Source organism: Rousettus aegyptiacus, unplaced genomic scaffold (assembly GCF_014176215.1).
Source record: "Rousettus aegyptiacus isolate mRouAeg1 unplaced genomic scaffold, mRouAeg1.p scaffold_m13_p_13, whole genome shotgun sequence".
In the NCBI taxonomy this organism is placed as follows: Eukaryota; Metazoa; Chordata; class Mammalia; order Chiroptera; family Pteropodidae; genus Rousettus; species Rousettus aegyptiacus.
In genome coordinates, this window is record NW_023416288.1 from 8801677 (window position 1) to 8828320 (window position 26644).

Consider the following 26644-nt stretch of genomic DNA (forward strand, 5'->3'; position numbering starts at 1 on the left):
GTTAGTAAAAACTGAGTGATGTGCAAAGGATATGATGGTCATTTTGCTTTACTAAATCTAGTCGCCCCAAACAAAATAAGATTAATAATGACTTGAAATATGCACTCGTGTTCATAATTACTCCACATTCCAAATGATGCTTAAAAAAGTTCATCCATTTGAGTTACTGAAGACATTAATTTGGATTATGAGAAGAAAGTTAATCGCCAAACCAAAGCCAAAGACCAGTGCAATTTAACGTATTCAAACAAAGTAGATGTGGAGCACAATATTATTCTTGTCAAAAGCAACAATAAAGAAGAAAAAAAAGATAAAGCTTTACTAGCACAGTGCCATGAGTAGAGACTACGTGAAACATTTTGCGCAAGCTAGCAGACCCTTAAAACAACAGCAACAGAAGGACACAGCACTGCAATGATTCTATGAGCACAAAGCAAGGCAGGGAAGGGTGGTGGGGACTGCCAGTGAGACTGGAGTACCTGCTCATATTCTATCCATGTAGAATATTTCTTGTTCCTTGCATGTTTGGAATGGGTTAGAATCATTGCTGTAGATTTGGTAATAACACCTACTAAAATGTTTAATAAGCCTTGGGTGTTTCAAAATCTAGACGTCTTTAAACATCTGATACTAGAAGATAACAAATAGACCCTAAAGTCACTTTCACAGTACTTACATCTGGCCTGAGTTATTGTCTCTTCTATTTTGGCTTTTATATAGTAAAAACTGTAGGTTGGTAATACCAAGGCCAAACTGCAATAGAAACAAGAGAAGCATAAACACAAACAAACAAAAATGAAACATAACTTAAAAAAAAAAAAGACACATCAAGTCTTCCTCGTGGGAAAGAAAAGACATTACTTTGACAGTAAAATGCATTCAGCTAAGAGAATACTTAATTTGGTCTGCTAATAGAATACTTAATGCGGTCTTGCCATCCTGAATCATCCAGTTTTCTACATTGTAGGGAATCAGAAGAGACATGGAAAATAAGCTTCTATATGTGCCCATAAGTTAGCTGAGAAAGAAATGTCGTGTGTACTACATTTCCAGAAAAATGTATTAAAACACTGTGAGTGTTGAAAAAAAAAACCAGAATAATTAATTCTAGGGTATTTTTCAACAAAGTAAATAAACTTAAGGAGTTATGTGTAATGTTAAAGTGCTTTGTAGCAATGTATGCTATTAAAAAATTATAAATGTAAGAAGTATTATCATTTCTATTATATATTTCTGCAACATATTCTTTTGAAGGGTTTAAATACCTTCTATTGTAGAAATCTAATCTTTAGACAAGTCCACAGTGTCTTTTAAAGGGAAAATTCAAATTCCTTTATAGCACTAAGATAGATTTTCTGCTCATCCCATTCATTCTTACCCAATAGTATGACTAAGGCAAGTTTATTTACTGTGGATATTCCATATCATGTGGTAAATTGCTATTAAGTAAAATAGGACATATGTCTTGAGCTCACTACTTTACAAAGATCGTGAGGCTACTCTAGACTTATGGTGGATACACAAACTGGAGGAAAGGTCCAGTGCAACTCTTAGGCCAAGTTCAGAACATTTTAGACATAGGACTGTCAGGTAAGCCTGTTGTTAAACCTTGTCTTAATGGCTGAACAAAATAAAAATCTGACAGCCAGGTAACCTTATTATTTGAAAGTTTTCAATTAATAAAACACATAATGTATTAGAACTGTTAAAAGATGTCAGAATATTTGAATATTATACAGTTTCCAATAATACGACTGCCTTTGTGTAATTCTTTTACTCTCACAATGTCTAATATATATGTGTAGGATATAACTAATTCTTCCATATCCACATTTACTGTTGCAAATGACCTTTGCAATGCTTTGAATATAGAAGGAAACTTATGAACTAATGAGTGCAAGAAATAAGGGTATCATAAAGATTCCCAATACAACTATTTTCAAAAAGCAATGCTATATTAATTTGACCAATTGAATCATCCAGCATTCACTTTTAATATTTAATCTAAAATTTATCAATGCATAGGCAAAGGTGTGTATATTTATGCTTCTAATTATTTCCAGGTATTTGCAGATCTTTAAAATAATGCAAGCCTCATGTTTCCCAGGCTTCTTGGATAGATATCCAAAATGTAACCTCATTATATATATTTTTATGGACAATACAGAATAGGACAAAATATAAAATTTCAAGTTTTCCTTCTTATAAATATATATATGTATGTATATATATACACACACACACACATATATATATACACGCACATACTAAAAATTCATGAAGAAAAAGGAAGTTTATTTGCTATAATTATGCAATCAAGATAGCAAAATGAGTGGATGCTTGTTACCTCTCAGTTCCCAAATCTTTCTCCATCACTAAGTAATTCATAGACTTTCCTTATGGGTAAAGGTCAGAGAAATAAAATGTTATGTAGATTTAATGAAAATCTCTATATTCATTTTACAGGTAACTTCCTTTAAGTGGAGGCAGAGATTAAAATAAGCAGTGCAATTAGTCTGAAAGCAAGATGACCTTTCATGATTCACTTGCCATTTATAAAATGTAGAGCAGAATTATTGAGCATTTGAAGACTGTCTCCTACAAATTCCTCTCAAGGGAAATTAGGACATTTTTACTACCCCATCAGCATTTATTGCTAGGAAAAACTTCTAATTAAAACTGATAACATTATATTATATAGCTGCTACAGTGTCACTCTGTAAGTTTGGGTTACTTCTCATGTACCATAAAAAACAGTGTAGAAGCTCATGAGAAATACAATATAAGTTTTAAAACTGGCATATTAAAAATGCATCTTATTGGCCCTGCAAGTCTCAGGTTGTTAGTAACAGCTACACTTTATTCTTTAGAAAAATATGGTTACACTTAATTTAATTATTTCCACCTCAATGCAACAGTCATTTTTTCAACTATAGCAGCCGAAACTGTACTAACATTCTGAATCAACGATGCTGTCATATGTGGTGTTTACTGTCTCTCTCCATATAAGACTAATAGACCAAGGCTGCTTTATTTTCTCCTAGGGATTAAAGTCAAATAAAGTCAGTGCCAACAGATGGATGGTAAAATCCATGCAATATTTGTCGGACTCATGTAAACATAGTTCACTAGTTAAATGGAATATAGCACACTTTCTAACTCAATTATTTATCACTATAAAACTTAACTCTTTATTAAAAATGAGAGAATTCTATTAACATAATTACTATATTTAAAAATGAGGTACCTAAATTATATCAAGGCTTATGGAGACAGAAGTCACTAAGCGTAATTTGGTACCTCATTCATTAAATCAAAACATTTTTCTTCAATTTAGATGCAATATTCTGTTTTAAATTGCTTTTCGTGAACTCATTTGTACAGAGATTCAGGGAAGTACCTATAATAAAAAGAGATTTAGTTGTAGATTTGAAAAGGAAATGTGAAGAAAATACATAGAAGTAGGAAAGTTGGGGTCCATTCAGAAACAGTGATTTGTATGGGGAGAGCAGTGGGAGAAATGACAGTGTGGGCAGGTTAGGCTAGAAATGTGTGATATGAATATCAAATCTGGAAGTCCAAATTTAACTTGAATGAAAATGGGAAGAGAATAAAGTTTTGTGAACAAGGAGGGACATACAGAACTAGAGAAAAGAATATTGATATGGCCACATCATGTATTATGACTATGGGTACATGAGGGAAAGGGGTTGATGTAAGGAACATTTGTGAAACTATTACAAACACATGTAAGTAAGATACAATGAAAATTTCAAATACCCCCAATGTTTAATTATGATTGCAATAGGACCAACCATCATTGCTGACTCTTTGTGTCAGGATCAAAAGGAAATATTTTTTCTAACTTAGAACCTGTCCATCTAAGAAATAAAGGTATAGAGCACGTTTCCACACAGTGTATCTAATGCATTGTTTTATCATGAAATCATCTAAAGAGGTAGGACTCCCAGACTTCCTCTCTCCTGTACACCTTTCGACAAGTTTATCCAAAAAAGGAAAGCTGGCAATAATAATGGATGAGGAAGAAAAAAGAATGACTTGTGTACGTATGTAAAGATTGTGTAAAGAGATGCTTAAGAGAAGTGAGAGATAGAAATCAGTAGACAGACACAAGTAAATATTTATAGAATGTCTACTATGTGCCACTGTATCATGAGCTGGGGATTCAAAAGTAAATGAATGAAGCAGCCAACAATCTTAGAATCTAACAATGTTACAACCTTGCCCTCTTAGAACTTACTAGAGAGGGAAGACAAACAATAAATGGTAGAAATAAATTTCTTTATAAATGCTTCATATATACGTATATGTGTGTATGTACATATACACATATATAATGTCAATTGATGATGAGTGTTACGGAGAATACAAAGCAGAAGAGTGAGATGGGGAGAGTGAGGAGGCACTTTACATTTTAAATCAGATTAATGGGGAAGGCCTTCCTGAGGAGATTGAAAGTAAGGAAAGCTGACAAGATGAGGGATGAGCATGTGCATATATGAAAAAAAAGTCATCCTGAGCAGAAATAATTTCAGGTGCAAAGGCCTTGAGGCAGAAGTGTCCAGGGTTTATGAGAGTAGCAAGGAGGATAGTATAGCTTAAACTGAAGGTGTTCAGTGGAGAATCTGGGAGAGGCCAGATGCTATAGGCCTTTGATGGCCATGACAAACTTTGGCTTTTAACTTGAATGAAATAGCCAATAATTGGAGAGTTTTGAGTAGAGAAATGAAACAGTCTAACTCAAGTATTAATATCACTATTGTTATTGTGTTTAGACTAGAAATAGAGGTAGGTGATGGAGATATAGATGCAAATAGTTATGTATGGTGGTGGTGAAAATTCTCTTCTGACCACTTCTATTTTACTCTGTGAAATAGAAAGTAAAGATGTCACCTGAGAGAATATGGATAGGAAAGTGCCATGGGTTTGAGAAGAGAAGAGAAGCTATTAAAAGTCTGTAGGAATATCCTAAATTTACTGGACTATTGAGATTAGCAGTCATCACTGAAGTCTAGTTGAGGTTAGAGGTCATGAATTTTGGGTTATATATTGGTCATAGATCATTTTCTCCTCCCATTTGTAGCTGTGTGGGTGCAGTATGCATTGGAAATAATTTGAATTTAACCAGGGTTGCAAGTGACCAAACTGCCATTTGCCAAGTCAGAGTATGATGAAGGGAGTTGATGGTGTACATAAAAGAATGACTATCATAAGACCCAAAAAATTTATGCTGAAAAAAGAGGGGAACAAAGACATGAAGAAGGTGAACACAGTGAAAAAGTAAAAGGGATTGGTGGGTTTTAGGTCCCAAATGAGTCAAAGGATTGTTGCAGTTGGGCTATGAGAAGGAAGAGACGGAAAGCTAAAATGTAGTAAACTAAGAGTTGGAAGAAAAAAAATCTCAACTTGAGATTATGAAGGAGTAGCAGTCTTAACAATGTAAGAAGTGCAAAACATGACTTTGGAGTAGGTAGCCAAGGTAAAGGGGTGACAAGATCATTAGAGGAGAGGAGATAAAAAAAAGTCTAGGTATTAGAAAAATAGTCTATGTCAATGGTATTTAAAGCATGGTCCATGGACTTGGCCCATTTAAGTTATCATCAGCTCATGATCAGTTAAGTATAGAAATTGAGTAAGCACTTAGAAAAACGTATAGCAATTTGACAATAATTTTATGTCTGTGGAATCTAATAAAAGTTTTTAGTTTGAGTTTTTATGTCTTTTAAAGTTTATTTTAGTAGGTAATTTTTGTTTTATTTTACATAAGTGTGATTATGTCATTGTTTGAGAAAAGTGATCTATGTGAATGTAGGAGAAAACGACAGTGAGACAGGAACTGAAACTTCTTACAAACAAGAGAGAGATAACTATTAAAAGAGAGGAATGCTGGGTGTTGTGATCTGGTGACATGAGATTCAAAAATGGAAGTTTTAGAGAGGAAAAAGAGAGAATGAGTGACAAAAAAGACATGCTCATATCAGCCCAGTATTAGCGGGACCACAAGGAAGGGTATGAGAATTAGAAAAAGGAAAGAAAATGCTCAGCAAATGTTGAGGAATGGAGAATTTTCTAGAGGTTATATAGAGTGTAACTCTATCCAGTTTTCCAAGGCCCACTCAATTGGAGGGATATTGCAGAATTGCTACTCAAGGGAGTAAATTATATCAACTGATCATTTTATATCAGATTATACTGTGGTATAATAAATTGTATTAAGTTAATTAATAACCTAATATGTAAGTAATATTAACTAATTTAAATGAGGAGATCAGTGTAGGTAATGACTACAAATTAAGGGCATTTTGTCAACATTTATTGTCACTAACATGAATATACAAAATATCGAGTGTATTTATATCACTTAAGTTTTCATTTCTAAATTTTATGTTCCTAGCCTTTTCTATTTCAAAAACAAGTCTATAACTTTAAACATTTTAATATTGTCAAGGGTAACATTTCTATTTTAATTACATTAAAAATACCTTATGAAAATCCAGACTTAATAATCAGCCATTGAAAAAATGGCTACTAAAAATAAGTGAAAGACACTGAATACTTATATACAATATAAATATAAATATAGTCAATTACCTGTAATCTGTGCCATTGACAGGTGTCCATGTGTATGTCCTATTTCCTTTGTCAATATATCTCTAGAAAAAATTTTTGACATGGTTATTACTACCTAGTCTATGTAAATTTACATAAGAGCAAAACATTAGGATTTATTTATAAATTCAGTAGTCATTCGACTACTTGCTTCACTATTTCTCAAGTATTTATTTTGTTATGGGTATATGTATGTGTGAAGCAAAACTTTAGGACCGAAACAAATACCCACATAATAAATTTTAAAGAATTATAAGTGTAAAGTCTTAGTAAATGATGCCAAATTATTAACCTGAAAACTGAAAATAATATTTCCTGAAAAATAAACTTTAATAATGAATTAGGACTATGAAATGTTAGATAAGGCTCAGATATTCTCATAGTAGAGTACGTTTAAGAGAGAGTGATAAAAGCAGGAAATTAAATGCAGTCAGTATGTCTAGATCCAAATGTATAATTAGCATATTACTGTTCTTATTAAGCCATTATTATCGTTTTATCTATCATGAGAGAGTAATTACTCAGTATCATTGAAGGTTAGAAAAACAAATCTACCAGGGATAGGAAAAACAGAGTAAATAACTTCATGGATATAGAATCATTCGTATGCAGCTGCTGAAGAATAGAAAGGAAATTATCATTCTTTCTTCCATTAGATATAGTTATTACATGCTTATATCTTTAAATTTTTTTTAGTTATCTACAGCTTCATCATCCCCATCAGAACAGTAATATTCACTAAAATATTATTTGGTGTTAGGCAATACACTACGCTCTTGGTATTCATTGTCTCATTTAATTAATGCTCTAAGTAGGTACTATTATTCTCTACAAATTATTGATGAAGAAATGTCTTAAAGAGGACTTTAATTGGCAGGATGAAAAAGAATGTATAATGCTAAATTCATTTCATAGCAATTATATAATGTTGCCTCTATAGAGAAAATATCCCTATGGCTTTATTTAAGTGAGCAGAGAATGGGTGATGGAAAAACAGGAAGTACTCAGGTGGTTTAAACTAGTGAAATTCTTAAAAGAACTAAAATAAATAGTGTTTACATATTTGTTACTACACATAAAAAAAAGCCAAACTAGTGTTCAGCAAGTTATAAAAATAGTATAAAAATAATATCAGGTTAGGGAAATACATATGATAATATTTTTTCAATATCAGTAATAGAAAAAATCTATAGGTGGATATTGATAAAAAAATTTTGTAGTAAATTGAAAGAAGAAAATATTGAAGTGATTTAACTGAAACAAAATTGATTTGTAAGTTGAGAAAAGAATGTGCAAGTCAGAGTTATGGCTGGTGGAACAACATGAAGAAGTTGGCAGAACTGCTGAATGGTGTACATCTTTCTTCTAAGGAGTGAGGGGGTACACACAGCTAAAGTCTAAGTAAATAGAATTAGAGTTTCCACAAAGACTGAAATTGATATATATCTTCCCTTGTATTTTCGTAATGGGGACTCCTAAAGATATTTAAAATGAGGAAAGCCTCATGCTGATAAAAGATCATATTTAGATCTTAACTCCATTTTAGGAAAAGATCTGCTGAGGAATTCAGGAGAAATGTTTCATTTAAAAAAGATGATATAAAGGCTTAAATTTCCAGGTTCAAAAGCTTCTGGGTTCTATATACTTTTTCAAATACGTAAGTATATAAATGTGTATTTAATCCACATGTGACTGATAATGGAAAGAGACACTCTTCATGTACAAAGAGTTCTTCCATGTTAATGGAATAACAATAAACAATGTAAATTTATTATATACTAGTACCAATGATAATGGAGGTGATTGTGTCTTCTCTTGATTTAATTTAAGATGTAAATTGCAGGGTGATTACAATATAAAGTGCATAAATAGTAAAACAAAAAAAAGGATAAATCAAGCCAGAAATAATTACACAAACAAAATTTAATACCCCAAAATAATTAATATATGGGATATAAAAATTAGAACAGCTGCATTAAATTGTGCTCTATTTATAAAAGTGATAAGAAAAATAGAGGCAGAAAACATAGTTTTCAAGAACATATTATTAATATTATAAGAATGCATCAAGAAAAGCAAAGCAACATTATTCTATAAAAATTTAAAGAGTTAAGGGTTTTGGTTAAAATAAGAGAGTAGGTAAATGCAGTACTCACATTAACATTACAACTAAATTATAGAACAATCAACCTAACCTGGAGAATCATCTGAAGACTAGCTGAACAGAACTCCTACAATTAATAATATAAAGAAGAGACCACATTGAGACTGGTAGGAGGAGCAGATAAGTGACAGAAACTGGCCCCGCACCCATATGTGGAGGTTGAGCTTCAGGAAAGATATCTTGGTTGGGTAGCCACCCCCACAACAACACACCTGAGAGGAGCAAGGAGCTCCAGCCCCACACTGGGACTCCTCAGCTCAGGGTTCCAGTGCCAGGAAGAGGCATCCCCACAGAATCTTACTATGAAAACCAGCAATGATTTCATCTGTCCGGGTGAAACAGAAAAATTCCGGAAACCCAGACAACCCCTTAAAAGGCCCATGTACAGATTCACTTGCTTGCAGGCATTCACCCTGGGCCTTGGTGAAGGAATAGCAGCTCAGGATGTGCCAGAGACATACAAGGAAAGACTGAGTTGTGCGGCTTCAGGGTGAGGGCTGGGGGGACAGTCACCATTATCCTTGTGTTGAGCCCACCCCCAAAACAGTCAAGTCTGAATCTGCATTGACCTGGTGAACTCCATTTGTTCTACCCTGGTGATTCCCTGAGACCCTGCTTTACCCAACTTGCACATTGCCAGAGGCATGATCCTGGCTGGGCAACCAGCCCAATCCTGTACGCTTGGCAGGAAGCTCCAGCAGCAACCAATAGGCTCCCGCTCTCATACTTCCAGAGATGTTTTCTGTGGTGGGCAGCCAATCCCAGCTGAAGCTGCAGTATTTCTTGAACAAAATCTTAGGCATCTGTGGGCCTGAGGCAGGCATCAGCAGGCCCCGAAGTGATCTGAGACTTTTACAAGTAGCCACAGGCTCAGCACTGGCAAAAAATCTGAATTTGCACTAACCTGGAAAATACCACTTGCCCCACCCTGGTGACTCCCTTGGACTCCACCTCACTCAACTGTGTATGTCTCTTTTAGCTGCTGAGCATTAGGGGCACCAGTAGGCAGCCTCAGGCATTGGGGTACCCCGGGCCTTTTGCTGAGGTGCCTAGGCCTGCCACTGGTGGCAGCAGGCCTTACTTCAGAGCATGGCCTCTGCCACTTGACTCCAGGTCCAGCACAAGCAGTGATAAACCGTGGATAGCTTTGTAGCTTGTACTAGGTAACTCCGGCTGGTCATAGGCAATGGCTGACCTTGACCTGCATTGGAGCCCCTCCCAAGGGACCTCAGAACAAAACACCCAAAGGCTGGTGTCAGAGCAACACCTGCCACAAAAGGCAAGTACATACAATGGGTCGTCTTAACAGGCATGTGAACTCGCTGGGGTGAACCCTGCTCCTGGGAGTCAGTCCCCATATAGCAGCTCATATGCTATAGGCATGGCTAATCCTTAAAGCTAGTCAGCCTGAGAGTCAGTCCCACCCACTGATGTGCCAACAACATTCAGGCTCAATTACAACAGGATGGCATACATGACCCAACAAAGGACAACCCTGGAGCACCGGGCTTAAATGACCAGGGAGTCTGTGTCACTGGGCCACACAAGGCACCTGGTCACTGACTGGAGACATAGTAGATCTTCCTAATATACAGAAACAAACACAGAGAGGCACCCAATATGAGAAGAAAAAGAAATTAAAAACAAAAGAAAACTCTAGAAAAAGAACTAAATGAAATGGAGTCAAACAACCTACCAGATACGAGGTTCAAAACACTGGTTATAAGTATGCTAAATGAACTTAGCAGAAGAACAGATCTCAGTGAGAACTTCAACAAAGAGGTAGTAAGCATAAAAAAATACATAGAAACTATAAAAGAGAACTAGTCAGAAATGAAGGATACAATAACTGAAATGAAGAATATACTAGAAGGAATCAACAGTAGATTAGATGAAGCAGATGGTTGAATAAATGATTTCGAAGACAAGGTAGCAGAAAATACCCAATTGGAACAGCAAAAAGAAAAAAAAATAATTAAAAAATAATAAAGATAGTCTAAGGCAAGGGGACCCAAATCCCTGGGCTGTGGACCAGTATTGGTCCGTTGCCTATTAGGAACCAGGCCATGCAGCAGTACGGTGAGCAATGAATGAATGAGCAAAGCTTCATCTGTATTTGCAGCCGCTCCCCAGCGCTAGCATGACTGCCTCAGCTCCAGCTCAGATCATTACACATTAGATTCTCATAGGAGCACTGGTTCCTGGTGCCAAAAAGGTCTGGAATAGCTGATTTTGGGGACTTTGGAAACAACATCACGCATAACAACATTCATGTCATAGACATACTGGAAGGAAAAGAGAGAGAACAAGGAATTGAAATCCTATTTTAAGAAATAATGACTGAAAACTTTCATAACCTGGTGAAGGAAAGACATAAAGGTCCAGGAAGTACAGAGAGTCCCAAACAGGCCCACATGAAGATGAAACTAAACAGGCTTGCAGGAAGGCATGACATAACTAAAATAGCAAAGATTAAAGACAAAGATCCTAAGCAGCAAGAGAAAAGCAGCTAGTTATTTACAAGGATACTCCCATAAAACTGTCTCCTGATTTCTCAACAGAAATTTTGCAGGCCAGAAAGGGATTGGCAAGAAGTACTCAAAGTGATGAAATGCAAGGACCTACAATCAAGACTACTCTACCCAGCATGACTATTGATTAAAATTAAAAGTGAGATAAAGAGCTTCCCAGACAGAAAAAAAGCTAAAGGAATTCATCACCATCAAGCCGGTATTACAAGAAACATTAAAGGGACTTCTTTAAGAAAAAGGAGAAAAAAAAAAAAAAGAAACAAAAACTCCATAAATATGAATAATAACATGGCAATAACTACATTTCTATCAATAATCACTTTAAATGTAAATAGATTGAATGGTCCAATCAAAAGACAGGGTAGCTAAATTAATATGAAAATAAGACTCATACATATATTGTCTACAGGATACCCACTTAAGGTTGAAAGACACACAGACTGAAAGTAAAGGAATGGAAAAAGATATTTCATGCAAATAGATATGAAAAATAAAAGCTGGGGTAGTAATACTTATATAAGACAAAATGGACTTTAAAGAAAATAATAAGAAACAATGAAGGACATTACATGATGATAAAGGGATCAATCTGACAAGAGGGTATAACCCTAGTAAACATTTATGCACCCAACATAGGAGCACCTAAATATATAAAGCAAATGTTGACAGATATAAAGGGAGAGATCAACAGTAATACAGTCAGAATAGGGGACTTTAACACCCCATTGACATCAATGGACAAATCTTCCAGACAGAAAATCAACAAGGAAACACCAGCCTACATGACACACTAGACAAGACGAATTTAATTTATATGTTTAGAGCATTTCACCTCAAAGCAGCAGAATATACATTCTTCTTAAGTGCACATGGAACATTTTCCAAGACAGACAACATGTTAGTCCACAAAATAAGTCTCAAGAAATTTAATATCAACTAGTCTGAAACAACATCAACTGTCTTCTCTGACCACAATGGTATGAAACTAGAAATCAATTATAAGAAAAATACTGAAAAATACACAAATATATCAAGGCTAAATAACATGCTACTAAACAATGAATGAGCTAAAAATGAGATCAAGGAAGAAATCAAAAGATATCTTGAGACAACTGTAAATGAAAACACAATGAACAAAATTTATGGGATACAGTGAAACCAGTCCTATGAGGGAAATTCATAGCAATACAGGCCTATTTCAAGAAACAAGAAAAATCTCAAACAAACAATCTAACCCTACACTTAAAGGAACTAGAAAAAGAACAACAACAAAAAGTAAGTAGAAGGAAGAAAATAATAAAGATCAAAGTGGAAATAAACAAAATAATTTTAAAAAAAGAATACAAAAGATTAATGAAACCAAGAGCTGGTTTTTTGAAAAGATAAATTGATAAAATTTTAATCACACTGATCGAGAAAAAAGAGAACCCAAATAAATAAAATCAGAAATGAAAGAGAAGTGACAACTAATTACACAGAAATACAAAGGATTATAAGAAAATACTACACACAATTATATGCCAAGAAATTGAAAAATCTAGAAGAAATGGATAAATCACTATAAACATATAATCTTCCAAGACTGAATCAAGAAGAAATAGAAAATCTGAACAGACCAGTTACTACCAACAAAATCAAATCAGTAATTAAAAAACTCTCAACAAGCAAAAGTCCTGGACCAGATGGCTTCACAGGTGAATTTTACTGGACATTTAAAGAAGAATTAACACCTATTCTTTTCAAACTGTTCCAAAAAATTCAAGAGGAAAAAAGACTCCCAAGCTCATTTTATGAGGCCAGTATTATCTTGACTCCAAAATCAGACAAAGACATTACCAAAAAAAATAAAAAAAAGAAATTTACAAGCCAACCCAATATCCCTGATGAACATAGATATAAAAATCTTCAAAAAACATCAGCAAACTGAATTCAGCAAGATATTGAAAAAATCATACACCATGATCAAGTGGGATTTATTCCTGAGATGAAGGTTTGGTTCAATATCTTCAAGTCAAATATATCCCATTAACAAATTGAAAGACAATCATATGACCATATCAACAGATGCAGAAAAACTTTTGACAAAATCTAGCATCCATTTATGATAAAAAATTCTCAAAGTGGGAATAGAGAAAATATACCTCGACATAATACAGGCCATATATGTCAATCTACAGGTAACCCCATACTCAACGGATAAAAGGTAAAAGTGTTATTCTTAAGGTCAGGAACAATACCACTGTTATTCAACATAATGTTGGAAGTCCTAACCACAGCAATCAGACAAGAAAAAGAAATAAAAGGCATCCAAACTGGAAAGGAAGAAGTAGAACTGTCATTATCTTCAGATGATATGATACAATAGATAACTCTAAAGAATCTACCAAAAAAAAAAAACTATGAGAACTGATAAATGAATTCAGTAAAGTAGCAAGAAACAAAATTAATATTCAGAAATCGGTTGCATTTCTACACAACAATAATAAACTGTCAGAGACATCTACAATTGCATCAAAAACAATAAAATACCTAGAAATAAATTTAACCAAGGAGGTAAAAGACCTGTACTTGAAAAATTATGAGTCATTGAATAAATAAATTGAGGACAGAAACAAATGGACGCATGTACAGTGCTAATGGACATGAAGAATTGACATTGTTAAAATGCCCATACTACCCAATGCAATCTATAGATTCAATGCAATCTCTATCAAAAATGCCAATGACATTTTTTACAGAACTAGAATAAATAATCCTAAAATTTATATGGAACCATAAAAGACTCCATACATCCAAGGCAATCTTGAAAAAGAAGAATAAAGTTACCTGATATCGAACTGTACTACAAGGCTATAGTAATCAAAACTGCATGGTACAGGCATGAAAACAGACATATAGATCAAAGGAACAGAATAGAAAGCTCAGAAATAAGTCCACACCTATAAAGTCATTAATCTATGACAAAATAGGCAAGAATATACAGATAGTCTATCCAATAAAGATAGTTTATTCAATACATGGTGTTGAGAAAACTGCAGATACATTTAAGGAAAATAAAACTGTATCACCTCCTTACACTATATAATAAGAATAAGCTAAAAGAAAAAGAAAAATAAACTCACAATAGATTAAAGACTTAAATGTAAAACCTGAAACTATAAAACTCTTAGAAGAAAACACAGGCAGTAAACTCTCTGGCATTGCTCAGTAATATTTTTTTCTGATATATTTTCTCAGGCAAGAGAGACAAAAGAAAAAATAAATAAATAAATAGGACTACATCAAAATAATAAGTTTTGCATGGCAAAGGAAACTATCAACAAAATGAAAAGGCAGTCTACTGAATGGAAGAAGATATTTACCAATGATACATCTGATAAAGGGTTAAAATCCAAAAAATATAAAGAATTCATACAACTCAAAACCAAAAAAATCCCCAAATAATCCAATTAAAAAATGAGCAGAGGATCTGAACAGAAATTTCTCCAAAGAAGATGTGTAGATGGCCAATAAACCATGTGAAAAGATGCTCAAGGTCACTAATCATCAGAAAAATGCAATTTAAAACCACAGCGAGATATCACCTCACACCTGTCTGAATGGCTATCATCAATAAATCAAAAAGCAAGTACTGATGAGAATGTGAACCCTCATGCATAGATGGCAAGACTGCAAATTGGTACAGCCACTATGGAAAACAGTTTGGAGGTTGTCAAAAAATTAAAACTAGAACTACAATATGGTCCAGCAACTGCACTTCTGGGTATTTATCTGAAAAAAACAAAACACTAATTAGAAAAGATAGCTGCACTCCTATGTTCATTGCAGCACTATTTATAATAGCCAATTATGGAAGCAACCTAAGTGACCTTCGGTAGACGATTAGATAGTGAAGTTGTGGTACATATATATAATGGAATGTTACTTGGCCTTAGGGAAAAAAAAAAATCAATCCTTACCACCTAGGTCCTCACATAAACCTAGAGGGTATTATGGTAAGTGAAATAAATCAGAGAAAAACAAATACATATGATTTCACTTATAAGTAGAACCTAAAGAAATAAGCAAACAAATGGAAACAGACTCATAGGTGCAGAGAACAAACTGGTAATAGACAGATGGGAGAGGATTGGGTCAAAAAGGTGAAGGAATTAAGAAGTAAAAAATTGATAGTTACACACTAGTCATGGGGTTGTGAAGTACAGTATAAGGAATATTTTCAATTATATATTGTAAAACTATGTACAATGTCAGGTGGGTACTAGACTAATCAGGGCGATCACTTCATAAATTATACACATGTCTAACCACTATACTGTACACCTGAAAGTTAAAAATCTTACTGAAAATCTCTTCAAAAGCGTGTCTATTTTTTTGTTTACTAAAGACATTCCTATTTTACCAATAAATATTGCTTTGACAGAAAACAAAAACAAACAATATCAATTACAATTAACATATATATTTTTGTTTAAGAATAAGCTTGACTTTATTCTTACCTCATCTTGAGATTTAACCAGGGTTCTAAATGTTTTTTCTCCACTTTCTCCATCTATCATTTTATTTCGGATCTAAGAGAAAATGAAACAATTATTTTATTACATGTACTCAATTGACTTACCAAAGTATGATTATACCTTATTTCAGAAGAAATTGAATAAAAATAGTAGTTTGGTGTTACTAGTAGTTGCAGTTGTTCCCTGGGACTATTCTCTTAAAAGTTCCCATATTATTGCCATTTTCGATTATTTTTAAATAATTTTAAAAATCCTTCATGAACTACTTTAACTAGTCATTACTTTTTGTAATGTAATTTTAAAAAGAGTGGTTAAGTACTTTATGGGATTGAATAAGGTGAAACTGAGACTTAAGAGAGCTTAAATAATATTCTAGTCACTCAGTGGCATGAAAGTCAAAGACCAACCTCTTCACCATTACATAATCTTACTCTATCATGTCCAAACACTTTACAATAAATATTCTTTAATCACCTAAAACATCCCAGAACTATGCATCAGTCTAGGGTAATTATAATACATAAATTCTATTGTTCCACAATGAGGAGATAAATGTGTAAAAGCGTAAACCTAGTACAACTCAAAAGACATTGACAAGTTATAAAAGAAATTGGTAACCTTCGCATAGGTAAGAGAAGGAGTTTTTTCAGCTGAAAGAATCTTAAAATATTTCTGCTCTGGAGTACAAGAGCCTGGTTCCAATTCTGGTTCTGCTATTTAACCTCTTTGTACCTCGAATATATCATCGGTACAACAAATATAATTCATAATAATAATAATAATAATAATAAGAAGAAGAAGAAGAAGAAGAAGAAGAAGAAGAAGAAGAAGAAAAAGAAGAAGAAGAAGAAAAGGACGTACTTCAAATGCTTTTGAGAATCCATAACTGACACATAACATGTACTTAATAAATATTATTATTAATGATTATACTTAATATTATGGAAGATACGCTCGGAGGAAGTGACATAAAATTTTGATTATGAAATAAAGTAGAAATTTTCTGAGTAGAGTACTAAGATAAACATGGTAGCTTCTCCCTGCATGTTTCTCACTGGGTGGTTGGATGGTTAGATTTCCTCCAACTTTTCTTTCAATTCTATAGTATCATCCTCCACATATATTTTTTTATTGAAATTTACAAGTTACATTTGTATTGAAATACTTAAAGTGCCTCCACCTGTGGAATGAGAAAGAAAAAACTAAGGTCACACCCAACTTAAAATATGCATTTCTTTTTATATAGTCTTTTGGATGAGCAAGCCCAGGACCTAGACATTTTTAAAGACAAAAGCCATTCATCGTTGTGTATATAGTACCTAAGAGAGAACTTCATACAATGAAGCTGCTCAGCAGATTGTGGAATGAATGAATTTTAGCATCTGACCTGAGGGTTTTGTTTAGGCCTACTGATTACACTCACCTCCACTTTAATTTCATTCTCTAACTCTGCATCAAGGAAATCCAAAGTTACTGGCTCCTGAGATTTGGGGTTCTACATAGAAAATAATAATAATTAAACATATAAGATGCTGTAAAATGATGTTACATAGACTAATTCAATGGATATTTACATACAAAATTAATTCTGTAAAAGTTACTTACCTAAGGTATATTAAATTGCTGACAAAATAATTGTACAAAGGTATATTCTTTCATATATATTTTTAAAAGTAATAATAAATAGACCAGGAATTTGAGCTTTACGTGTAGCAAACACATTTTAATCACCAACTGAAAACAGTCTCATTTTAAGTGCTGCGTTAAATACTACATTTAGAATCACAAGTTCTGGGGGAAAAAGACTTTTGAAGATCCAGTTATAATTCTGTTCTTTAATCAGAATGGAAAGTAATAAAATATAGCCAGGTAAATAATATATAGGAATAAAACAAAGAAAATATATAAATAATATATTATTATAATAAATAATAGAAATAATAATTTCTTTCTATTATTTTTTTCTAAAAAGAAATAAATTAATGAGGAAAATATTTTAAAAATTACGTTTGAATTTGCTAAGCAAAAGAAACTCATAAACATACTCTTCCTTCTTAAAATGCATAAAGATACAAGTTTGCTTCATATAGTTGACCTCAGAAATTTTACATTATATTTCAATAATTCAAATTAAGTAAATTTTATAAGATAAAACTGTGGTTGTCATAAAGGTTTTAATAAACATTACCTATTATAATTAAAGTCTAAAGAGAATAATAATCCTTGGGTTCACTAAATATTGCTTCCTGCTTTAAGATCTCACTGCTTATTCTTGCTGGCGTTCAACAATAAATAAAATGCATTGTGAAACAAGGCAGTGACTATATTAAATAAAACTGTTAGCCTGCCAAATTTACCTCATGTAACATTTAAAATTTTTGTCAACTGTAAAATGAAGATTTACTGAACTTTTTGGTAAATAAAAATATACTGATTCTCTTATAACACTTGGTAAGTAACACATATCATAGTGAATTTCGAAGTTCACTAGAACAATAAAATCATAATAAATGTCTATTATTTTATAATTGCAAAATTTTAGGAATTGGATATTTAATGTTTACTAAAATAAATACCACTAAACTATGAGAATATTAGATAGAAGTAATAAATATAAACCATGTTGTATTAGTGAAAGGTCAATAGAATTTTAGTAATTTCAGCCTCACAGGCTCTTCTAAAATATATTCAGATCATCACTATTTTAAACAGTTTTAGAAGGGCTGATAATGCAAGAATAATTAAAATGTACTGAAATTAACCATGCCTGATTTATCTTAAATGTTGAATGACATAGTACATACAGCATGTTTTTTTTTTAATTATGACCAAAATGCCTTCCTTCAAAGAGTAACTACATTTAAACAATAAAAATTTATGATTCCCATGAGTTTTGATGAATGAGGATTCTTCAAGACAAATTTACAAAAATAATCTCAACTATGTCGGGTACTTTTATTGAAATAACATTTACTGCTTATGAATTCATATCTAGAATCAGAAAGTTAGAATATTAAAATAAGTATTAGATTATTCAATAAGGACAACACTGACCATGAGTTTGGACAGCATTTTTTTGCCTCAGAAGCAAATTTTCATTTGAATGTGGAATATTTCATAGGAAGAAAATAAAAACCAATATTGAAAATAATTCTAATCCTTTCTTTAGAAAACAAAAAGAGAATGTCTCTAACAAAAGGATACTCTAAAATTGAAAATATTATTCAGATTGCTTATTTAAAGTCCCATGAAACAAATACCATCATACTAGTATTAAACGTTTAACAAACTTACTCACTGCAAAAAATCAAAATCACAAAAACAGAAATAAGGATACCATCTTACATGCAATGGATAATGCATAGCATGAGCAGACCCAAAACAGCATGCATGGAGGAGGCGTTATCAGGAAGAATTGGCAATATGAAGATCATGTCCCAATCCAACATATAAAGACACAGAGAAGAAAATGAAATTGTAAAGGAAAATGTCAATGCATAAACTGTACTTTTTAAATGGCAATCTGGCTGACCATTTTTTAAAAGACCCATCATAGGACGGTGATTAAAAAATTCGAAAGTAGAATCATCTATTAAGAAAGCAGCGAAAGGCTTGAAAACTGGAATCCATTTTCTCCACTCCTAATACTTTTGTTTGATATTTTAAAGAGCTAACATTTCTCATTTGTAAAATTTGAATATCAGCTGACATAATTACCACATCATCTGTGGAACTAAAATAAAGGCAATGTTGTTAACAAATTTTAAATTGAAATAATTAGTAGTTAGTATTATTAAAAATACTACATACGTAGTTCAAAAAATATTCCCCATATTCAGAAGTCTTGTGTGGTTGCTAGTTTGCCATTTGAGGTTTCCTTAAAGGAAAACAAAAATAAAACAAACCATTTTTCAGGTTGTTTATTTTTAAATTATATCATATTTACATGCAATATTTGAAAGTACTGCAAAAATAAATATTTACTAACATGTAGATGACTGCTTAGATAATACACAGAAAGAAACATGCAAGAGTAACACAAAACAATTTATTATATCAATAAAAGACATAAGTATAATTTTAACCTCTATAGGAATCATAAAGGATATAAAGACTGATGCAATGACATGAAATTCAAATTGTAACGGAATTCTAGAGCTAAAGGGGAACTGACGCTCCTAACACAGTGGCTCTACACTTTTAGAACAACTTGAGAAGCTTCAAAAACTAATTAGAAGCCTGGATCCCATCCCTGCCTAAATGAAATCAGAATTTTCAGAAAATGGAGTCTGGAATTGATTATATATATGTATATATAAATTTCCTAGACAAACATACTGTGTGGTAGAAAACAATTATTACTCCAATCCTACTGCTTTTTAGATGAAAAAAATAAAACTGAAGTACTATGGGGTTTAGAGAATTATTCAAAAGCACAGCGTTGAGTATAAGTAGAACCAAACTAAAACTCAATTCTATAATTCATAGCTTAATGATCTTCTTAATATCATACTACCTCTCCATTACAAATGCTCCTCAACTTACAATGGGGTTTACATCCCGATAAACCCATCATAAATTGAAAATATTCTAAGTCAAAATGCATTTAATACATCTAATCTACTGAACATCATAGCTTAGCCTAATGTATGTTTAAACGTACTCAAAACACTTAATATTAGCCTACGGTTGGGCAAAAGCATCTAATACAATGAAAACCGGGTAGTCTTGGTTGTTTACTCTTGGGATTGTGTGGCTGCTGACTGGGAACTGCAGCTCCTTGCCACTGCCCGGCATCACCAGAGGGAATCATAACAAATATCGTAAGCCCAGGAATAGATCAAAATTCAAAGACAGTTTCTACTGATTGTGTATTGCTTTGGCACCACTGTAAAACTGAAAAGTTGAACTATTACAAGCCAGGGACTATCTGCATTATGTCACTCAGATTTTTTTTTAAAGAAATAATAGGCTTACATATAAAACCTTAAGTCATATTGAACTTTCTTTAAACTTCTGAAATTCTACCTAACTGTGCTAAAATGTAGGAAGTATTTATTCCTTTACATTACTTTTAGTGCGCTTACAGAAATATGTATACATATAGTAAAGTTTAAATTTTCCAATAGAGAAAAGATTTTGCAATGAATTTGCCGAACAATAAAACTTCACAATATTTATTTGCAAATTTGGATATTTTTAATTAGCTAAAGGGAAATTTATTTGACTTCTAATCTAAAAATATACTTTTAGAAATTCAAAGAAAGTTTGGCTTAAATTTTGTGGCTTATAAAAACTATCACATCAGAATTGTATTTTTATTTCCACTTAGAAGTTAATTTCAGAAGCAAATTGTTAGAAATGCATGGATTTGGCACTAATTTCACAATATTTAATAAATTTATTTTTAGAAGCCATCTGATTATGATTACTCTGATTGTTAACATTATTACATAATTTGCTAGCAATCTGTAGTTAGCCATTGCATACCCTCTGCCATCATTAAGAACATTTTTGCTCTAGTTTATTGAGAAATGATGCTCATCTCCATCTCATGCTCTGGAAGCTTGATGTCAGGAAAGGCAGAATTAATAATATGCTTTTAGAAAGAGAAGCTTAATTTCAACACTGATTTAGCAAATCTGAAGGCACTGCTAACTTCATTCATAGTTACCTGAACATTGGGTCTCCTTTTTCTTAAATTAATTGTTGGTATACCTACACCGATAGGCTAAAGCAACAGAAAGATGATAATTCATCATAGTACATCTCGATATAGGTAAGGGTTCTATTCTATAATCAATTTTGGTCAGATATTTCCTTGATCAGAAATAGGTATCATAGATTTCATAAAGAGTCAATAAATAAAATGAAAGTTTAAACATAATATTAGTAAATATTGTTATGCTGATAAAAATACTAAAAAAGAATATTTTTAGCAAAAAGACTATAATATTCTTTTTCTAGGGAAAAAAATGAAGTGGGAAATGAGAAATATGGTTTTTCTCAGAAAACTTTTATGCTGATTAAAAAAAGAAAAAGAAAAAATAGAAATTTTTAGAATTTACATGATTCAAATGGGTTAAAATATAAATTTATAGGATATTAAAGTTTTAATCTTAAACCCTTAAAATTTCTGCCTTTGTTTTCTAAAGTGATACCAGAAGCTTTATCTCTGGAACTGATGAAGAATTCAATCATAACACTGCATATTTTTTAAAAAATATTGACTTCTAAAACATCAATTATATATAATTTTGTTTACAACAAATATTTCTTAATATTAATCAAAAATGAGATATCTAAAAACTATACTTAATCTGGTTATTTCCATTAAAAAATGGAAAAAATATTAAATGCATTTTGAAATAAAACAGGATACATAACTCAGCATTGGTTAAATGTGATGATGGTGGTAACAGTGTATTAGAAGTAATGATTTCTTAGAAAATTAGATATGCAAAAGGTTCATAGCTGCTTTATTTACTAATATTTTAGGCTTCTAAAAGGACACTTGTTTTGCCTTCCACAAACAACAAAATTGTACTGAAATAATTAAGATTATAGTTTCAAGAAAAACAAAGCACTCAGCAAAGACTATTTGCATAACACTGCGTTTGGACCTTTTTAAAATAGTAACAGGTACTATGGAACATATCATTATTTTCCTTTATTTTTGCTGGTGAATTTCAGATGAAAAAATTGAGATTAATTTTGTTTCTATACTAGCTGTTACCATATTGTATTTGTCAATTTCTAAAAACAGCTGTCTTTCACTATATCATCCTTTTACGAAGTTGTTGTCTCTATTTGTATAGCATACACTATCACATGCAAAATAGAAATCATAATGTTTAACCCATTAATGATGAGAATTCACAAGCACATTTAATTCACAAGTATAAATTTCAGAAAAAAAAGAGTACATTAATTGTTTAAACATTTATTTTAATGGTTTTTAAAATAAAATTTTTCTAAATATCTTTCCATTGCATACTTGATTTAATAATTTCCTATATAAAAATGTGAAAGCTAACATAATCTTGAAAAAAAATCACTTGGGCTATAATAATGACTTATATAGAGTTTATATTTTCACATAATTTTATGAATTTTAGTAAATTATTTCAAATATGAGTGAAATATGTTAACATCATTCAATTGTAATAAAATTCTTTATGAAAATATTCATTATTAGTAGAAGAATGCAGAAAAAGGGAAACATTTTTCAAATTTTTACCTCTAAATGATAGATTTCTATATATAGCATATGTGTATTATTCTCATTATTCTTTTATTTTGCCTGATATATTTTAGTTCCTTTTGGGGAATGTGTTAACACCTACAATCATAAAAACAGGGATCTTTCACACCCTTCAGCACATTACATTGTCACTGCTTTTAATTCACTTTAGTTATGAGAATATAATTTAAAATACACTGAGTATACAAACACCTAACAATAATATCACAGATTGTTAGAAATCTTAAAAAGACATAAAAAGATAAAAATTTTCAATTATGGTAAAATCATAGAATGTTTATTCAACCATAAACAACTCTATTAACAAGAACATGACATGTTTATAAACATCTGTGACATACTAATAATAATGGGAAAAAAGCCTATACTCCATTTATAATGAAATAATAACTTTAAAAATAATATAGTGTGATCAGCAGGTATATTTGATTGCAAATGTTTAGATAATGATGAATTGTAAATGGAAATAAATCCCAAAGTAAGAAGAATTAAAATAGAGAAATTAATTATAAACATTTATGTTTTTGCATTCAATATCAACAGTTCTTACTATTAATATGAACAATATTTAAATGACTCAACTTGTATATGTGTGTGTGTATGTGTGCACACACGTGCACATGCACATATTGTATGTGTATGTGTGTCCTAAAATACTATTAACATTAAATATTCATGACCGGGGAAAAGAATGTAAAATGCAAGTCTGCATATATTTCCCTCCAGCATGGTTTAAACTATCTTCAGTATTATTTTCAAAGTTAACAACTTGATGATACTTATAAAAACAATAATATAAGATTTTACCAATATATTTTACTTCTAAATAAATTTCCCCCTACCTGTGAAGCATTAATGAAGAGTGAAATAATTTGAATGAGTTTTTTAAGAAAATATATCTTGGAAAACATACAGATTAGGATAAATAGTTTATAAAATTTTATCACTTCCCGATAACTCACTGATTAATAAACATTTTCCATTTCTGAAGCCCTTCCCAAAGAGTTTTACTTCCTGAATTTCCTACGTATTTTTACAAGCCTACTCAAAAGTAGGAAAAAAAAAAAAAGCCACTCTGGGACATGGAAAGGAGAGAGAATTACCAGAAGTAAAGGGTATTGGAAAATGCAGCTTGTGCATGGAGGAACATTGCTTACACCTATCAGTTTCACACCCAGGTGGGGCACTGTCCATCAACTTACAGCTTTAAACAAACTCCCAGGTGGGATGAGTGGAGGAACTAAGGCACAGGTGGTAATAATGGCTGTTTTTAAAATAGGAATATTGGTTAACTAAATATTGGATAGCTAAACTGGTAACAGAAAATGAAAATTGCTTTCATAGTTTCATATATTATAAACTGGAAACTTGCCATTTATTTATGTTACAGATATAATGTTCCTTTATAGTTAGTGTTTATAGTGAATTTGAAAATGACTAACATTAAGAACATTAATAATTAACTGCATAGAACACTACTCACTGTAAACAAATTATATACATACCTTTGGCTGAAGATTTGGATGTAATAAAACATAACCATTAGGATCAATTGCAAAATAATAGCCATTGGGGCACAACTGAAACAAACAAAAAAAAAACAAACAAGGACTTAGAGTTCCCCGAGTCAAAATCAGAAATTCTCATTCTTTTTTTTAAACCTTAAATATGCATTCTGAAGCATGAAGAATATTTTAAGGATCCTTTTAACATTTAGTTACTTTGCTAAGATTATAGTACATAATTGTTGAGAATTAATGTTTTCCAGACGAGTTCAACTAGTACAGAGTTTTAAAATAGAAAAGATACCAAAAAAGTAAACTGCATCTTACTGTAAAACGTGGTGTTAGTCTTTTAATATCTTCCAGAGACACATCAACTCCCATCACACCAAGAATCAGCTGGTTCTACAGTAAGACAGCAAAAAGGTAGTGAGTTTTATACCAAAAATTTACATATGTGTACACAACTATTATATTATTCATTCCTTTGTTTGACAGTGGTTGTATTTTATACTAGCTTACAAAAATGCGTGAGGCATTTTTGGTTACAATGATTCTCAGCTTTGATTTTTTCCCCACAACTTATTCTTATTATATAGCTTAAAAAATAAAATCTTCATGACTGAGGTTAACAAATAAAAAAATATAAAAATTTTTATTTGATACCTTTTATACCCCTAATCTTTAATTTCTACTTATAGTCAGAAACTATAGCTCTTTAAACTTTTGCATGTTTGTGTCTACGTATGTGAATGTAGACTGACTTTGTGGTGTACTATAATTAAGAAATCACAGAAGTGTCCAGCTTAAAGATATTGGGCAATATGGAATGAAAAAAAAACATAAATTTTTGCTGTTGATAGTACTATGTATGTACAACTATCCTGAAAATTATGTGACCTTATTGGTAATAAAATAGAAATCCTCAAAACGCCATTTCTTTTTGCTTCTAACTTCTAAATACCGAATGATGGGCATCGTAGTTTTGTTGCAAGTCAAGAGGCTAGGCGGCAAATGGCTATAATAATCTATGGGACATAAAGATGGAAATGGTGTTAAAATTTGGAATCAGGAATTTTTGTTTTAAATGGAATAATATAAATTATAAAACAAATCAAAATGTTACAAAGAAAATATAAAATCCAGTCTATAGTTGTTATAAGAACTCTTTAAATTTTGTGTAGCTGCATATACAGTGAGAAAGTTAGGTCAAAAAGTATTCCATTTTCTTGTGAATCAATCTTAGTTTGAGCAAAAACCCAAATTAAATCAATCCCTTAGTCCACATGAGGAAATAGAGTACTACCCTATGAGTTACAGTACTATAACCCACAAATATTTAAGAATGGTAATGGCCCCCCTGCCCCCAAAGAGGAATAAACAATGTTTTCTATGGCCACATCATTAAAATAAGGAGCTCAATTGTAATTTACAATAACTAAATAATGTTTAAGTACAATAGGCTTCATTATACCATAAACTGGAAATAAATTTCCCTCAAATCAGGAATGTCAACCAAACTATAAAATGAATATTTAGAACTAGAAAAGAATTAACTTCTCTTGTGTCCTTAAATTCCTTTTGATGCAAGCTAAGAAATAGGAATGCAACCCTACTTTTAAATCAAAAGTATTTAAAAAATAAGGAATGGAATTTAATGAGTACATGACACATATTTTTTCAGAACTTTCAGAACTTTTAGTGCATAGCGTTTTATTGTCCTGACAATATATCAGTGCTGTAGAAATCAAGACTTTTATGAAACTCATTAAGTTTTTTCCTGAATTTTAAAAATAGAAAAAAAATAAAGAGACTATTCATTTAAATCAGTGCCTTAAGGTACATGATGATTAAAAAAAACTCCTGACTGAATGGCAGTTGGAGGAGGAACGACTCAATAAATATACCTATGTACACCTGATACGAACATCATTATGGTATTTTTCTTTGGATTTTTTCTTTTTGAACTCCATGAATATCTTAGATACATTTTTTAAAAATGTGCATGCAATAATACTGCCCATTTATCACATAAT

The 26644-nt window shown here is 31.9% G+C and overlaps 1 protein-coding gene across 7 annotated transcripts in view; it reads right to left on the reverse strand.

Moving 5' to 3' along the window:
- Positions 1–26644, reverse strand: part of CACNA2D1 (calcium voltage-gated channel auxiliary subunit alpha2delta 1) — a 449625-nt gene that overhangs the window by 47341 nt on the left and 375640 nt on the right. For 2 of the 7 annotated variants that reach the window (XM_016127272.2, XM_016127271.2), the window contains exons 17-23: positions 24939–25013; positions 24612–24686; positions 21517–21573; positions 17266–17322; positions 15825–15896; positions 6613–6674; positions 677–753 (exon numbers count right to left, since the gene is read on the reverse strand). In XM_016127272.2, coding sequence (XP_015982758.1) covers positions 677–753; positions 6613–6674; positions 15825–15896; positions 17266–17322; positions 21517–21573; positions 24612–24686; positions 24939–25013 — 475 coding nt within the window. Of the gene's footprint in view, positions 1–676; positions 754–6612; positions 6675–15824; positions 15897–17265; positions 17338–19652; positions 19720–21516; positions 21574–24611; positions 24687–24938; positions 25014–26644 lie in introns of those variants that run through there. The other 5 variants (XM_016127273.2, XM_016127275.2, XM_016127276.2 and 2 more) reach the window with 3 other exon arrangements.